At 45.2% G+C, this 17,069-nt stretch overlaps 1 protein-coding gene across 1 annotated transcript in view; it reads right to left on the reverse strand.

Moving 5' to 3' along the window:
- LRRC1 (leucine rich repeat containing 1) overlaps window positions 1-17,069 on the reverse strand; it is a 127,113-nt gene that overhangs the window by 67,826 nt on the left and 42,218 nt on the right. The window contains exon 2 of the mRNA XM_079713489.1: window positions 15,033-15,150. Within this exon, the coding sequence (XP_079569615.1) occupies window positions 15,033-15,150 (118 nt within the window). The remainder of the gene's footprint in view (window positions 1-15,032; window positions 15,151-17,069) is intronic.

Below are 17,069 nucleotides of genomic sequence, written 5' to 3' on the forward strand. Positions count from 1 at the left end.
CCTCTCTGGCGTCGCTTCTCCGGTCACAGATGACCTCCCAGATGCCAAATCAACCCACGTTTACTGCCCATCCAGCCCCTTTTTCCAGGCAGCCTTCCCGGATGTGCTTCCCGCATCTGGCTCCCAGGCAAGGTCTTGGGATGCTCCCGTTTCTCCACCTGCTCCTTCCCAGCCTCTGTCTCAGGTTCCTTTTCATCGGTCCTTTCACGACGGTGCTCCCCAAGGTCCTGCCTTCCCACAGCCGTGCCTGGACCGTCTCATCTGTGGCGACAACTCCATCCATTGATCTGCAAGCGTTAGCTCCATCCGTGAGGTCAGTCCTCCGGGGAGTCTGACGCGGTGGCAGTCGGCCACGCTCTCTCTCGGCTTGTCTACGACACCAGCCAGCACTGCTGAGTAGCCCAACCGCCGCTCCTTCTTGGATCTTCCTCTGCTCTGCCTTAAACGGTGACATCCTGCACGCCCCTGCCTTCATTCCCGCAGCCCCAAACATCCCCTGCACAAGGATGCCTCCCAAACCTTCACCTCCCCTGAGCCTCAGACCCTGATACTCAGCTGCCCACTGAACACCTCCACTGGGATCTTCCAAAGGCATCTCCCCCTCATCTTTGCCCTCAGTCCTGTCCTGTCTTGCGTCTCCCGTCTCCCCACGGTGGGAAGTGGGAGTTTATCCCAGTCGCAGACCTCTCACTCGCCCTTCCCTCCACATCCAACACATGCCCTCCCCATCTGTCACCCACACGCCTGGTCCAGTGTCTCCCTTTTTCCTGCCCCCCCCATCCAGTCTCTCCATTACCCACATGGATGCCTAGCCTCCTGCCTCCAGGCTGCCCCCATTCAACCCCATGCTCCCTGCTGGTGCCGGGTGACCTGGGAGTCACTCCCTGGCTGGACACCCTTTCACAGCGCCAACCCTACCCCCACCCCCCGGGTTTCAAGAAAACACTCCCTAGCTGAGCCCACAGGCCCCCATGATCCCGCCGCCATCCACCTCTCTCCGGCCTCATCTCTTGCCACGCGCTACAGTAATATCTTGCATTTTCCAAATTTCAGACCTTCAGACACACACACACATGCTATATCATCTGCCCAGGAACATCCTTCTTGTCCTTCTTGTCATTTCTTTGTCTCTACCTGCAACTTGTTCCTCAGAGCTTGAGTAAATATCATCTTTCCCAGGAAGGCTTCTATTTTTTTTGGTACGTGGGCCTCTCACTGTTGTGGCCTCTCCCGTTGCGGAGCACAGGCTCCGGACACGCAGGCTCAGCGGCCATGGCTCACGGGCCCAGCCGCTCCGCGGCATGTGGGATCTTCCCGGACTGGGGCACGAACTCATGTCCCCTGCATCGGCAGGCGGACTCTCAACCACTGCGCCACCAGGGAAGCCCAGGAAGCCTTCTTAATACTCTTCCCCTCCCCAGGAATGACAGAGACCCCACCCCACCCTGGGCTCCTTCAGGCACACCTCTGACACCATCCTGTCATCACAGATGGACCTGGTCCTTTCATTCCTGTCCCCTAAATCCCTTGAGAGCCATCACCAATCTACCACTAGCCAGCTACCACTGGCTCCTAGCACAGAACTCGAATACCTGGTGCTAGTTTAAAAATTCAGGAAATGAATACAACTCATTCTAAAACTCTCTTCCTGTTCCCTTGTCCCTTATCTCAGTGAAGTGTGCGTTCCAGCCAAGACTTCACCAGTGCTTTGTTGGGCCTTTCCCAAGGAAATACTCTGCCGTTATTTAGAATGCTTATTTGAGTTTCTCTCTTCCCATCTGGATCCCTGAGGAAGGTCAGAACAGTTGCCAGCACAGTCAAGAGGCATTTTAGAAATAAGAATAACTTCAGCTGGCTGCAGGGAAGGTCTCCAGAAGACCAGAGCATCTGCTTAGGAAATGCCAACGAGCTACAGGGAGACCTCCTTGCCATGGTCCAGTGGGTCACATATAAAGGCTGACTGGTCCATGACAAAAGCCCAAGGCAGGGACCTTGATAAGAAGGTCTGACTTATAGCTAAAAAAGATGTGGCACATACATATAATGGAATATTAGGCATTAAAAAGAATGAAAGAATGCCATTAGCAGCAACATGGACGGACCTAGAGGTTATCATACTAAGTGAAGTATGTCAGGTGGAGAAAGACTAATATCATATGATATCACTTACATGTGGAATCTAAAAAAAAAAAAGATACAAATGAACTTACGAAACAGAATCAGACTCACAGACATAGAAAACAAATGTATGGTTACCAAAGGGGAAATGTGGCGGGAGGAGGGATACATTAGGAGCTTAGGATTAACATATGCACACTACTATATATAAAAATAGACAACCAACAAGGACCTAATGTAGAGCACAAGGAATTCTACTCAGTATTCTGTAATAACTTATATGGGTAAAGACTGAAAAAGAATGGATGGATGTATACGTGTAACTGAATCACTTAGCCGTACACCTAAAACTAATACAACATTGTAAACCAACTGTAGTCCAATACAAGATAAAAATTAAATTTAGGGGCTTCCCTGGTGGCGCAGTGGTTGAGAGTCCGCCTGCCGATGCAGGGGACGCAGGTTCGTGCCCCGGTCCGGGAGGATCCCACATGCCACGGAGTGGCTGGGCCCGTGAGCCATGGCCGCTGAGCCTGCGCGTCCAGAGCCTGTGCTCCACAACAGTGAGAGGCCCGCATACCGCGAAAAAAAGAAAAATTAAATTTAAAAAAAGTTATGAAGGCCCGAGTTAGGTGAGGGAGGGAGGAACACCCATGACCCATTCAGTTCCTGGGGTGCCTGCTGCCGCCCCGACTTAGTTGAGGCCTCTGTGGTGTTACTTGGGGCTCCCCCACCCCACTCCCCAGCTCCAGGTCGCCTTTTGCTGGGGACGCGTGTAGAGTCATTGGCACCTGGACCTCCCATGTTTGTCTACCTTGCTCAGGCCCCCTTGTTCCTCTTGGCCCACCACTCATCCACCCCACTGGATGGAGGAAGCCTATGCTTTCACATCCTGCAACGCCATCAAACAAAGGGTGAAGAGCAAAGGTAAACACTCCAGGGCATCAACCCTTAACATGCAATGGCACTTCCACTGAGCACCTTCACAAACAAAACATATGTTAGGTAAACATGGAGCTGATTGCTTCACAGAACCTTAAAAGCAGCGGAGCGTGCTCGGTCTGCTTCTGCCACGTTCTTTCCCGTGTACCTCTCTCTGCAGCCGCATGGCCCTGGGGGTGGCTGTGTCTCCCTGACTGATTTCAGCACGAGAATCCTAAGTCGGGTAGAGACTTCTAAACTGCTTACTCACCTCTTACCTCACTCTGTCTGGCTGCCTTTGACTTATCACATCCTCTGGAAATTTCTCCACCTTGTTGGTTATCTACACCAATCCTACCTTTGAAACCTATAGCTTCCTGTTGGTATTAAAGTTACAGATCAGTTCGTGTTTTCCCCAGAAAGATGAAAAGGCAAGAGTTACTGATGAATCTGCCTTGTTAAAACAGTTAAATATTTAACAATAAAGGTTTGGGAAATGTTCGCAAACCCATATGAAGTGAACAAAAGCAAGACAGAAATATCTATGTGGTGCATAACCCCAATTTTTGTGAAGCAGGTTATGAAAAGGAAAAAGATAAAGAGAATACATAAAAAACATTAATGATGACTATTTCTGGATAGTAAGATATAACATTTTTCTACTGGGGAGACAGATTGTGATTTGGAATCTAACACACCTGGATCCACCGCTCACTCACCCTGCCACCAAAGACAAGGTTTTTAAACCTGACACTCGGTTTTCTCACCTGTTAAAAAGGGGGATGCAAATTTCCTTCTTGGAGGTGGTTTGAGAATTAAAGGTGATAACACATGACGCGCTTGCTTGGCCTCACAGCTCGTACACAGTAAGCCCTCAGTAAGTATTCTGAGGATAAAGATTCACACAGTTCTCTTGGTTTTTCAACAGTGTTTCTTTACATTTCCTTATTATTAATTCTCAAGAAGCAACATGTGCTTTAAAAAAACATAAGCTGGAAAAGCAATGATCCTGATAATTCCTTGCTCTACCCTTCCCCAGTCTTCTCAAGGACAGGTCAAATGGAATTCACTTTAAGTACAGTGAGAAAAAAGGGAAAAAAAGGACACCAGCTAAATTGGGGCTACTCTATATTGCAAAGAAGAATTTCCCAGAGGGAAACCTGCTGGCTAGCCCAGGCAGAGCCTCAGGTGTACTCCAAGGGTGAGATGAATGTCAGTGGGTTAAGCAGGTGAGTCACCCAGTTGCCAGGTCAGTGACAGTGTACTCAGAGAAGATAAGGCTACGAAAATGTGTGCCACGCTAAGTAAATTCATGTGGGACCAGTGATCAATCTGTATGCCAATGGAGCCAGGTGCTGATGTCAACGTGTCAGAGTATCACCTGTCTTCAGCGTCCTTACCAAGAATTAAATGCCCCATCACAGTGCTTGCAGAATATTCACACTCTGAGAAAAGAACATGGGATGATCTTAGCCACTGGAAGTTAGAGACAAAGTCCTCTCCATAGGAGAGGGCCACACCTACTTCCAAGGGACCTGGGACGTTCACGTTGTCTAGTCTCTTTACTTTTCTTTCAAAGGTAAAGCCCCATACAGTCTTCATTTTTGGCTTTCCTTGTTCTACGCTTCTGGCAACACACCGGTCTTTTGCCAAGACAGCACAACGATGACCTTAGAAGGGTCACATCAGAGCATCCCAAGAAAGCCCTACTTTCTTTCATTAGATGATATTTCCTTTTTGGCCATAAAAGATGGACAAATCACCTCATAGGGTGTATCACTTCTACTGGTGGTTGAATTCATTCACTAGGTAGAATGTCATGAGTTTAAATCTCTTAGGCTGACTTTTTCCTATTTTCATCTCCAAATGCAAAGAGTACTTAGTCATAAATATTGCCTATATTCTTTCTCTCAAAATAGACTAGAACTATCAGCCCTACCTTTATCATGCTCAATGTTCCCCAAATAATGAAAAGTGCCACCCCTCTGGGTTTCTTACTTCAGCTCCATCACTAACTAGAAATACAACTTGGAGGCATACCACAACTTCTTCAAGCCCCAGCTTCCTCATCCTCATCAGTCATCCTGAGATGCTTCTACCCAGCTCCCAAGATTGGTGTGTGGATTAGATAAAATACAGGTGTGATGAAACAGCACAATGCCTAGCATAAGGTACACAGTATCTAGACATCACTTCAGGTAGAAACCTCCCTCACCTGTGTCACTCTAGCCTTCAGACATGCTCGTGTCCTCACCTCTGCCCTGAATACTTATTCTCACAGTCCTAGTGCAGATCCTCATGACCCAAAACAAAGGACAATAATAGGGTTAATTCCAGCAGCCAACACTGAGTGTTCATTACATGCAAGGCACGTTTTTAAGCCCTTTACACACACAGCCTCTTTTAAGAGTCACAATACCATTCCCCACATGAAGAAACTGAGGCACAGAGAACTGAAATAACCTATCCAAGATGGTGACCCCTGTCCTGAAAATCTTTCAGGACCCCATGTTCCCCAGAGCAAGTGCCTCAAACATCCCTCATACATAAAACTCTCGTTTTCAAAATATACTTTAAACCAGTTTCTAAAAATTCAAATTAAAACAAAATCATGCATACTTGCACAGGTTTTATGTTAACTGTTAGCAAATGCGTGGCCACCCATCATGTCGATCCGTGTCTGGGTTTACACATTTCTGTGCAGATGTGGAAAGGAGGCTACCCTTCCCTCTTTGGGGGCACACATCTGAATTTCCTACAAATGGGTCACTCACTGGAAGGTTGTGACAGAGCAACAGAATCGTGTGAGTGTCTGTGTCTCTGTGTGTGTGTGTGTTTACTAGGCCTGTGTGTGATCAGTGACATAAAACCATACAATTCCAGGATTCAATTAAATGCCAGTTGGGGCAGCTGCTGCTCACGCCTTACCAACCAAGATTTCTCTTTTTCTTGTGTAAATAGCTAACTGCACTTCCCACCTCCTTTCAGTTAAGTTGGGGACATGAAACTGGCCAACAGAACATGGATGGGGATGATGTAGGCCACTTCTCAACACAGCCCATAAAAATCACCCAGGCACAAACCCTGTTTTCCCCTCCCACAAGGACCCTGGTGGCCGCTAGTTGAAGCAACATGTACATCCAAGGAGGAAGATATATATATCCCTGAATATATAGAACAGAGCCTCTCACAACCCACCTCCCCATTCCACACACCCCCACCAAACACATACACACACACACACACACACACACGGGAAGGGACTGTAAATTGATCAGCAATAAAATTTCTCATTCTGTTGAGCCCTTGAGAATTCTTTAGCCGTGCAGTGCGGCTTGTGGGATCTTAGTTCCCCAACTAGGGATTGAACCCAGGGCCACAGCAGTGAAAGTGCCGAGTCCTAACCACTGGACCACAAGGGAATTCCCTCTTCTCTGATTTTGGATGAATCTTAAAATTTTCAGTGAGTATCCAACAGACAAGCACTGAGATATTTGCATTTTTAATGATATCATTGACTCCATAAATGTATAACAAACATTTGAAAAATTTTTCCAACAAACAACAACTCAGCTGAGGAATCCACTCCTTAACTCCCTCCAAATTTGCAACTCAAGTATGAGAATTGTTAAAGACTGCATGATTTCAACTTCAAACCAAAAATCCCCATTATTCTCTCAAGTCTCTTTCAAATCAGTTATACCGTAACTGACACCTCTCTGTGTGCCCTGAGCACTTTATTTGTATAACTGTATAAGCCATTAATGTTAAATTACTTACATATGTCTGTTGTGCCTGTAGAATTACCTCCTTAAGGGATAGAAGAATTCAGCAAAGAGCCTTACACAAACACAGTAAGTACTCAATAAATGTTGCTTGAATTTAAAAAAATAATAATTATGAGCTATAGTTGATAACCACAACAGTAAAAAAAAAAAAAAAAAATGGCCTGTATCCAAGGCTTTTTCAAACTGAAAAGATGTAAGAATCAAAATTTATTATTAGCTTGGAGCAGGTGTGTTAGACTGAGGATATATTCAATACTTAGAAAGTCAATTTAAAAACCAAATCATTTCTGGGCTTCCCTGGTGGTGCAGTGGTTAAGAATCTGCCTGCCAATGCAGGGGACACGAGCCAGGGTTCGAGCCCTGGTCCAGGAAGATCCCACATGGTGTGGAGCAACTAAGCCAGTGTGCCACAACTACTGAGCGTGCGCTCTACAGCCCGCAAGCCACAACTACTGAGCCCGCGTGCCACAACTACTGAAGCCCCTGTGCCTAGAGCCCATGCTCTGCAACAAGAGAAGCCACCTCAAAGAGAAGTCTGCACACTGCAAGGAAAAGTAGCCCGCGCTCGCCACAATTAAAGAAAGCCCGCACACAGCAAAGAAGACCCAACGCAGCCAGTTAAATAATTAATTAATTTAAAAATAAATAAATAAATAATAAAATAAAATAAAATAAAAACCAAATCATTTCTACATATAATCCTCTAGTTCCAGTTCTCAGTCCTGCTCCTCAGTCCCCCTTTCCTCCTCAGCTTCTTCATCCTTTTCTAAGATGTGTCTTTTCTAGCTTAATAAGCTCAGAGCATTGTTTCTGGTCATGGCAGCAAATTGCTGTCACCATTCTTACGGAGAGATGCCATCCAGCCCTCAGCTGCCTGAAGGCTTAGCATCTCTTGGCTCCAGCCCAAGTCACGTGACAAAACAGGTGACCTCAAAATCAAAAATGAAGCGCCATGGCCACTCACCCTCAACCACTTTTACAGCTGGAAACTGTCAACCTGATACCAAGGAAAATTGTCTAATTAGAAAGTGAGCAGAGACTGTCATTCCACATGTTGGGTTTTTTTTTATTACTGAAGCATAGTTGATTTACAATGTGTTAATTTCTGCTGTACAGTTATGTGATTCTGTTATGCATATCTATACATTCTTTTTCATATTATTTTACATTATGGCTTATCACAGGATACTGACTATAGTTCCCTGTGCCATACAGTAGGAACGTGTTCTTTATCCATCCTATATATAATAGTTTGCAACTGCTCATCCCAAGCTCCCAATCCATCCCTCCTCCACCCCTATCCCCCTTGGTAACCACAACTCTGTTCTCTATGTCTATGAGTCTGTTTCTATTTCATAGATAAGTTCATTTGTGTCATATTTTAGATTCCACATATAAGTGATATCATACGGTATTTGTCTTTGTCTGGCTTACTTCACTTAGTATGGTAATCTCTAGGTCCATCCACGTTGCTGCTAATGGCATTATTTCAATTCTTTTTATGGCTGAGTAATATTCCCTGTGTGTGTGTGTGTGTGTGTGTGTGTGTTTGTATACACACATACCACATCTTTATCCATTCATCCGTCGATGGACACTTATGCTGCTTCTATGTCTTGGCTATTGTGAATAGTGCTGCTATGAACATAGGGGTGCATGTATCTTTTCCAATTAGAGTTTTCTCTGGATATATGCCCAGGGTTTTGTTTTACTTCAGGAGAAACCACTACAATTATGTGCCTTCATCTTAGCCCATTCTGTGTAAATCCAACACTGTTTCGGAAAATCCATCACCCAGCCACAGAGCAGTGCAGGACTGAGTGAATGACTGAATGGGGGAGGGGTGGAGGAGGGATGAGGAGCTACTGAAAATCTCTAAACATTTAGAGAACCCAGGACTGACTGAAGTTCGTACTGACCTAAAAAATATATTCAGAGGTGTTGACCTCAAACTCAGGGCACCATTTCTATTACAAACCTGCTAATTAAAGAGAAAACAAGAAAGAGGAAGTTATATAAACCTACAACTTATTCAGCACAGCCACAATTTTTCTGGTAAGTGGAAGAGAACCATATGAATTAATAAAGAGTAACAATAGTTTACTCTTTTATACTTTTTTGAAATTGCCATCTAAGGCAGATTTTGAGTACTATAAAATTATCAGTGGGGCTTCCCTGGTGGCGCAGTGGTTGAGAGTCCACCTGCCGATGCAGGGGACACGGGTTCGTGCCCCGATCTGGGAAGATCCCGCATGCCGCCGAGCGGCTGGGCCCGTGAGCCATGGCCGCTGAGCCTGCGCGTCCGGAGCCTGCGCGTCCGGAGCCTGTGCTCCGCAACGGGAGAGGCCACAACAGTGAGAGGCCCGCATACCGCAAAAAAAAAAAAAAAATTATCAGTGTCCTGGTTTATTTACCTAAGTTGGCCTTAAGTAATGCATGGCTGTTTTCGAAAACTGATCCACTCGAAAACGTGAAACAACTGGTCTGAGGATACGCAAAATGACAAATTCTGAAAGAGTTCCAAAATCATTTTGAGCAGAGACATTGTTGTCAAAATTTCCCTTCGGATTTAACAATTTGCATCATTAATTTGTGATAGATTTTCAGGTTTATCTGATAAAATATCATGGATGTTTCTTTATGGTACAAAAAAAAGGGAAGGATCTGTTTGCATAGTTTATTCCAACTCTTTCAGTGTTGAAAATGGAAAGGTGATTAGAAAACATCACAGACGCCAAATTTCTTTCCACCTCCACTTTGAAAATAATTATTATTACCTGGAATTAAAATGTGAGTGGAAGGCAATTATATGTTTCCTATTATTAACCCCTCTCCCTAACAAAAGAACAGGTAAAAAGGTAAGACAGAGAAAGGGCCTGTGATAAGAACGTGGCAGTCTTGTAAAGGCAACCAAGCCAGGTATGGGGTAGAAATTGTCAGCTCTCCACCCACAAGGCAGAGTGGCACTGCGGGGCTTCTCTTTGAGGGGTGTCTCCTGTACCATTTTCACAGTGACTGTGACAAAGAAACTCACGACTGATAACACAGATTAGGTCTAGCACTGGAGCGGTGTGCTAGGCAGAGCATTAAGCCTGGGCCCGGATTAGGCAGAGACAGAGAAGGGAACAATGGCCTGACTGTGGAAAGTCTTAAGTCTGCGTGGGCGAGAACTGGCCTCTGCCACACTTCTGTTGTGGGTGTATGTAGTTATTACCCCCAAAAAACACTAACTGTTCACAACCAAGAAGGAGGACTTCTAGGCACACTGGATGCCTTGCTTGCCAGAAAGAGCTTTTTTCAGGGCACACTCAGAAGCATCAAGACTTGCTGTTACACAAGGGCATTTCAGCAGGCTTCAAAATTGATCTTATTTCATTAAACAAACCCGCTGCCACAGAGCACAGACACTGATCCCCATTTTGCAGCTGTACAGAGGGCGACTAACCCAAACATTTAATCCAAGTCTAGCCTCTCGACTCTGTGGGACGATGATCCTGCTGATGGAATTGGATAAGCTGTCCATCTGCTAACTCTGAAGCTCTGTCCCAGTGCCAGTGAGGGTTTTGTACTAAAACTATCTCTTAGTTTCTTGTTCACTCAAGTTTGCAAAGTAATTCTCCAGAATGTGCAGTCTCTGGCCATGTTTGTTCCGCATGCAGTATTATTTGCCCCATAAGAGAAATAAACTCATGACTTCTTTGGCTGTGCTAATACTAACAGCATTTCCTTAACTTCATCCATCCCTGTTCTACCTTCACAATTTTTGTCATCCCGGTAGAGCACCTGTGTTCTTTACTATTTACCTCACTCTTTTAAATCAACTTTGTTGAGTAAGATTTATCTTTAAATCACTAACATGAATAGAAAGCCATTATCATCACCAGATATAAAAGATAAATATAACAATCAATACAATATAGTGCTATTAAGTTTTACAGAAAGCAACCTAAAGGGAGTAAAAAATTTTTTTAAATAAAAAGGAAAGAGGATAACTTCCTCACTCTGATTCAATATTAAAAACTGCTGTTTTGCAGTACCACTTAAAATCTTCTCTAGCAGTGCTGGTGGCGTATGCCTTACACTTTCGGGGAAAAAAACTGAACTAAACAGACAATGAAACAGTACTGTGATGTAAGTCGAATTACAGCATAGACTATAAAATTCAAATTACTAACCCTCTGGGCAGGACTCATGATGCACTAAGAAAGTCTGCCCTAGATTTGTGGACAGCGAGATAGTACTCTGGGGTAGTACTTCTTCTCACATATCCAGAAAGCATTTGTCTCCAAGAGCTAAGAATCAGTGAGCAGAGAAAACAGACAAAAAGTCCGGGCATGAAAGCGGATGCGCTTCACCACAGAAAACTGCATCAGACCTTAACTTGAAGTCTGTAGTACTATCTCCCTCCCTTGAGCAGGGAACATTAGGAAACGTTTAATTTTGCTCCTGGAATCAAAGCCAACTTGAACTTCAGTCAGCTCTAGCCTCTTACCCTTTAGCCAGGAATATCCTGGAGGTTTCCCACCTTCCACATGGGCAGGTGCGGGACGAAGAGAAACAGCGAATCTGGGCTCAAAACCACAGGAAGCTGCTGAGGGGCTGTTAGAAGAGGGCTGGGGGGTGGGGACGGCTAAGATCTCCTCCTCAGCGTGTTTGGCATCCCTGGGGAGCTTCTTAGCAATGCAGCATCTCCAGACCCACCCCAGACCTACTGCATCAGAATCTACATTTTAACAAAATCCAATGGTAATTCATGGCATGGTCAAGTTTGACAAGCACTGACCCAAAAGGGCTTGAGTGGTCTGACACCAACATCTCATTTGCCGCCCTCCTCCATGGGCAAGCGACACTCTTTGGAAAATCAGGAACTGAGGAAGCCAACAAAGGTCCTACCACAACAGTGGCCAGTGCTGGCCATGGCCCTGCTACAACCCAGGGACTGGGTAGGAACAGCCTCTGATCACTGAGAGGGCCTTCTCTGCTGGGGCTGCAGAAGACACACAGGGATCCAGACATGAGCCCCAAACCCCTACAAACACCTGCATCCACGCAAAGTGCAGGTCCTCCCACTGCCTCTCAGGCTGCAGCCTCTGTAACTTTGATTCACCTACTCAGCTGCCTAGGAAACTCACATTAATGGGATTTTATGGGCCAAAAGAATGAGAGAGGAGACACGGGGAGATTTGCCTGACCTGGAAGCAGCTCCAGACCCACGTTCCTGTTGGTTATTGTAAAACCATGACCTTGTTCTGCTCTGTCATCTGTGCAGTTTTTTCACAACCACAAAGAAAGACCCCTCCACCACCACCACCCCATTCCCACCACACACACGAGCCAGAGCAAGCCTTTGCCAATAGGCGAAGGGGGAGGTTAACTCCCCCAGCATTTCTACAAGAGCCTGATTAAAAGGGAGCAGATCTGCAGGATCCGTCACAAAAGTCCGACACCTGCAGAAGGAGAGGTTGAAAATGAGGTGGGGGAGAAAAGGAGGGTAGGCATCCCAGGGAGATAAAACACTGTGTGACCTGACATGACTACAGTGAAAGCTCACCTCCTCTTATCAACATGCTGGAAGGCAGAAATGGACACGTGGAAAGAGGCACGTAGCCCTTCTTTCTTCCTCTGAATATCTGAAAAGACACAGCTGATGTGGAATCTGGTCAAACTGGCCGCTGACGATGCTGAATTCCCACAGAGCATCTTTTCCCATCAGAGTCAATAATAGGACTGCAACCTTCAAGCTTTATGCGTTCTCTGCTCCCAGATAACTAAAGCCAATACTTCTCCTCTTTCTCAAGTATGTCTGGACCCCTGCTTCTCTTCCTTCCTAGTGCCAATTTCCAAATGACTATTTGATTTCTTGGGATTGTGTGATTTCAGCGACCATTTTTCAAAGGCACTGCTTCCTTGCAGAGTTCATAGCCAGCCAGTCTTTACAACGGAGATCATCGCTAAGACAAGAGAAAGCAGTTTCAATCACATACGCCTTAGGTAAGGGAGACGACGCAGGACAGCCTTAGAGGCAAGGCTGGCCTCAGAGGCCCGCCCCCTGCCACACTGCAGTGTGAGGGGACGCTGCCCATCAACAACTTCTGCAACGAGGGCAGGGCCGCGCTCTGTACTGCTTGCCACCCCTGTACCAGGGCAGCCAATACCTAGGGTGCCCAGTGACCAGGAGCTATGGCTTACGGTTGGCTTAAAAAAGATGAGTTGGGTCAACCAGGCCTCATTTAGAAATGGCAGCCAGATGCCACAGCAAGGGCAGAGGCCCAGAAGTGCATGGTGAGAAACCACAACAAACCGGGTCTGCAGAAGCCAGTTCCAAAGAACACAGCACCCATAAACAGAAGAGAGAGGCCAAGAAACCACTAAAATGGTGTCAGATGTGGACTCCGGGGCAATGCTTTTAGCAAGTCAGCTCCACCCCACACCCCGTCCTTACCATCAAATCCCTTTTACTTAAGCAGAGCTGACCCCCCTGCAGCCAAATAAGCCATTGTAAACAAGCCTCCCAAACTAATTCTTTCACTCTTTCTAGCACCTGCAAGGGAAGAAATAATTCTCATGATAAAGGTAGATGCTATATCAAGAGCATATGGGTTGGCCTAAAGACAGTTCCCAATGGATGGGATCTGAGAGGTGGTAGCAATTTAAAAAGTGGAGGGTAGGGGCTTCCCTGGTGGTGCAGTGGTTGGGAGTCTGCCTGCCGATGCAGGAGACACGGGTTCGTGCCCCGGTCCAGGAAAATCCCGCATGCCACAGAGTGGCTGGGCCCATGAGACATGGCTGCTGGGCCTGCGCATCCGGAGCCTGTGCTCCGCAACGGGAGAGGCCACGGCAGTGGGAGGCCCACGTACCACAAAAAAAAAAAAAAAAAAAAAAAAGTGGAGGGTAAAATCATTCTTTCTTCACCATGTTTTCAATCAAATACTGATTATTACTGCTGCCTTATAACAATGATCCACAGGAAAATACTGTTATCCGGGCCTTGGGGTTTCTGCAGAGGACATCAGATTAAAAGAGCCAGACCTGAGGGTCACTGAGAAGGAACCTACAGATTTTTGTAGGAAAGCAAAACAAAACACAAAGCGGGTGTGTAATAGGAGAGACAGAAAAGGATTATCATTTTTATAAACAATAGATTACATATGGGCTTATCCTCAGGACATTAAACCAGAGTTCTTGCAAGGACTGAATTCCATCACTAAAGACAGGACCCCCTGGGAGCTGCCACTTTAACTTGAAGTAATTAATCAAACATGCTCCAACAAGCCATGGGACCAGGCTGCCCAGGGAATGCTCTAAGGGCTATAAAACCCAAGGTAAAACCAGGGTACCCATTTAAAAGTGAAAGGTTAGGGCCTCCCTGGTGGCGCAGTGGTTGAGAGTCCGCCTGCCGATGCAGGGGATACGGGTTCGTGCCCCGGTCTGGGAGGATCCCATATGCCGCGGAGCGGCTGGGCCCGTGAGCCATGGCTGCTGAGCCTACGCATCCGGAGCCTGTGCTCCGCAACGGGAGAGGCCACAACAGTGAGAGGCCCGCATACCACAAAAAAAAAAAAAAAAAAAAAAAAAGTGAAAGGTTAAACAGGATATAAACACCCTGCTAGGGCGTTCACTTAAAAGGAAGCAACATTACAGTGAAATCTGAAAATCAAAATAAAATCACAAATATGCCACACAAATAATTCAAGCGGGCAGACCTACCCGGGGCCTAATCAGAACTGAATGAAACTGACAGAAATATCTGGATGGCAAGCAGGTCTGTTCACTGCAGCAGGGAGACAGATTCTCAGGGGAGCAGCCCAGGCAACCAGGCCATAGCCAGGAGAAACCAACCCTTCCCTAGGGTGCTTTCCCTGCCACAGCAGTCCCCCGAGATCTGGACAAATGACCATACTAGCAGCCCTCAGTGTCACCTCCAATCAAACAAGGGGGCAAGCTGCGGATTTGCCAGTCCGCAGCTCCACCGCTGTGAATCAGACTGAACCAACTTTGAGAAAGTTATCGCCTAAAAACTGTCATGACATTTTGGGTAAATACATACGAGGTGACTAAAGTATTCAATAACAGCATTAATTTCATCCCAAAACATATACGTAGCTTTCCTCCAAGAATTTTTATCCAGCCATATTTACTAAAAATTGTAAGCATCAGCATCAGAAGAGACAAATGAACAATTCAAGTGGAATCATTTTTTCTTACCATTTCGGGACACATCAAGTTCCACCAGCTGCATGAAGTTTGCTATTTCTGGAGGGAGCCGCTGAATTTCGTTATCGCTAAGTCCAAGCTTTCGTAACTTGACTAGCTGGAAAAATTGCTGAAAGACAAAATAGTTTCATGTAGGTCTCACATCTATTTGCAGTGTAAACTTTTTGCCCAATATGAAATTTAAAACAATATGTCTTCTAAAAATTAGTGACAATTGCACCAATGTCAATTTCCTGACTTTGATATCGTACCAAAGTCATGTGGTGACGTCACCAACAGGGTAAACTGGGTACACAGGCCATCTCTGTGTACCATCTACAATTATTTCAAAATTAAAATTTTTTAACAATGAATAAGTAACTCAATGAAAATAGTAATGACTCCTTTATATTATCCAGTAGGTGGCCACATTTTCTACTTATGGAACCTGATATGAAATCTGCAATGTTAAATAAAGATATTTGAAAATTAGAGTAAAACATTTCTTAAACATTTTTAAAAGAAATTACTGTGCATCAGAAAATATATAACATTTGGAGGAGAAATGTGTGGAGGAGAAAAAAATTAGTTTTGGCCAATCTAAAAAAGAGCCTGCACTGGCTCCTTCCATTAACCACGGCACACAGAGGTGCCTTTTGTGCCACACCCTTTAAAAACAGTACTAAAATAGCATTAAAGGAATTTATAGGGAGATGGATATAGATATAAAAAATATGAAATAAAGGCATGAAGACAATTCAAGATGAGAGGGAACGAGAAGCAAACTAGACATGCAACAAAATCCTTGAAGCTAGAAAACAGATAAATTAAATGACAGCTAATGAAAGAATCGATACAAAGCTGAAATTTAAGCCTATGGAGTGAGTAGCCAATAGGAGATTAGGTCCAGGTACCTCTGAAGGAAGGAGAACTGCTTGAAAATGGATATAAAGACAGTTAGGCCCCCATAACCCCTCCTCTCCCCTGCACAACGAGGCAGGGACTGGAAATTTCCCCCAGAAGAGCTGACTGTAAGCACAGCTAAGGGCAGGGGTGAGGCACCCAACTGGAAACAGGGGGAGGGGGTCAGAGCCTGCTCACTGAGATCCATCCCCTTCTCCCTGCAGCCAGGCTCCCAGGGGGGAAAACAGACAGACTTACAGACACAGATTATACAATAGGGAAGCCCCAGGTTACAAGCCCCACCCATGCACTCAGAGCTTCAATTCTTTCCTTTTTTACTTCAAGTGCCTGGATCTCATTAAAACAGAGCCAAGGTTCTCCAGACACTTGAGGAAAGCCCTTTACATGCAAGAGAGTGGGCACCCACACACATCTCAGAAGAAACAAATGTGATGTAGGGAGCAGGAAAAACTTCACCAACCAAAAAAAATATAATTAATACCCACAGAGAAATAAGAGGAAGTGAAGCAGCATGATGCCATAAGAGGCAAGCTTCAAAGAATAAACTCTCAGAAATTAAAAACTAGTACAGCATCAATATAAGAATCCAATAAAAGAGATGAAAAATAAAGTTAACAGAAATCCCTCAGAAAGTAGAAAAGAAAGACAATGAGGTGGAGAAACGGGACAGAAAAAAATAGGAAAATTAGATGATCAGTCCTCAAGGTACTATGTCCAATGAATAGGTATTCCAAAGAGAAAGAAAACACAGGGACTCCAGAGCATGAGTTTCCAGTTTGAAAGGGCCCAACACGTGGACAATAAAATGAATGACACAAAACACATAGGGATACCAAGGAATATTATAAAAGTTCATAACTCCAGAAATAAGACGATTCTAAAAGCTTCCAGAGACCAAGGGGTTGGAGGGGGAAGGGAGGTCATAACAAAGGACTGGGAATCAGAATGGTGCTGGACTCAACAGCAACCTTGAAAGTAAGAAGGCAATGGAGCAATGCCTTCAAAATTCCAAGAAAACATTATTCCCAACCTAAAATCACATACCCAGCCAAACTATCAATCAGGTATGTGACAGAATAAAGACATTCTCAGACACGCATGGTCTCAAAAAATTTATCTTCCTTG

The sequence above is a fragment of the Hyperoodon ampullatus genome (assembly GCF_949752795.1).
Source record: "Hyperoodon ampullatus genome assembly, chromosome: 10".
Classification (NCBI taxonomy): Eukaryota; Metazoa; Chordata; class Mammalia; order Artiodactyla; family Ziphiidae; genus Hyperoodon; species Hyperoodon ampullatus.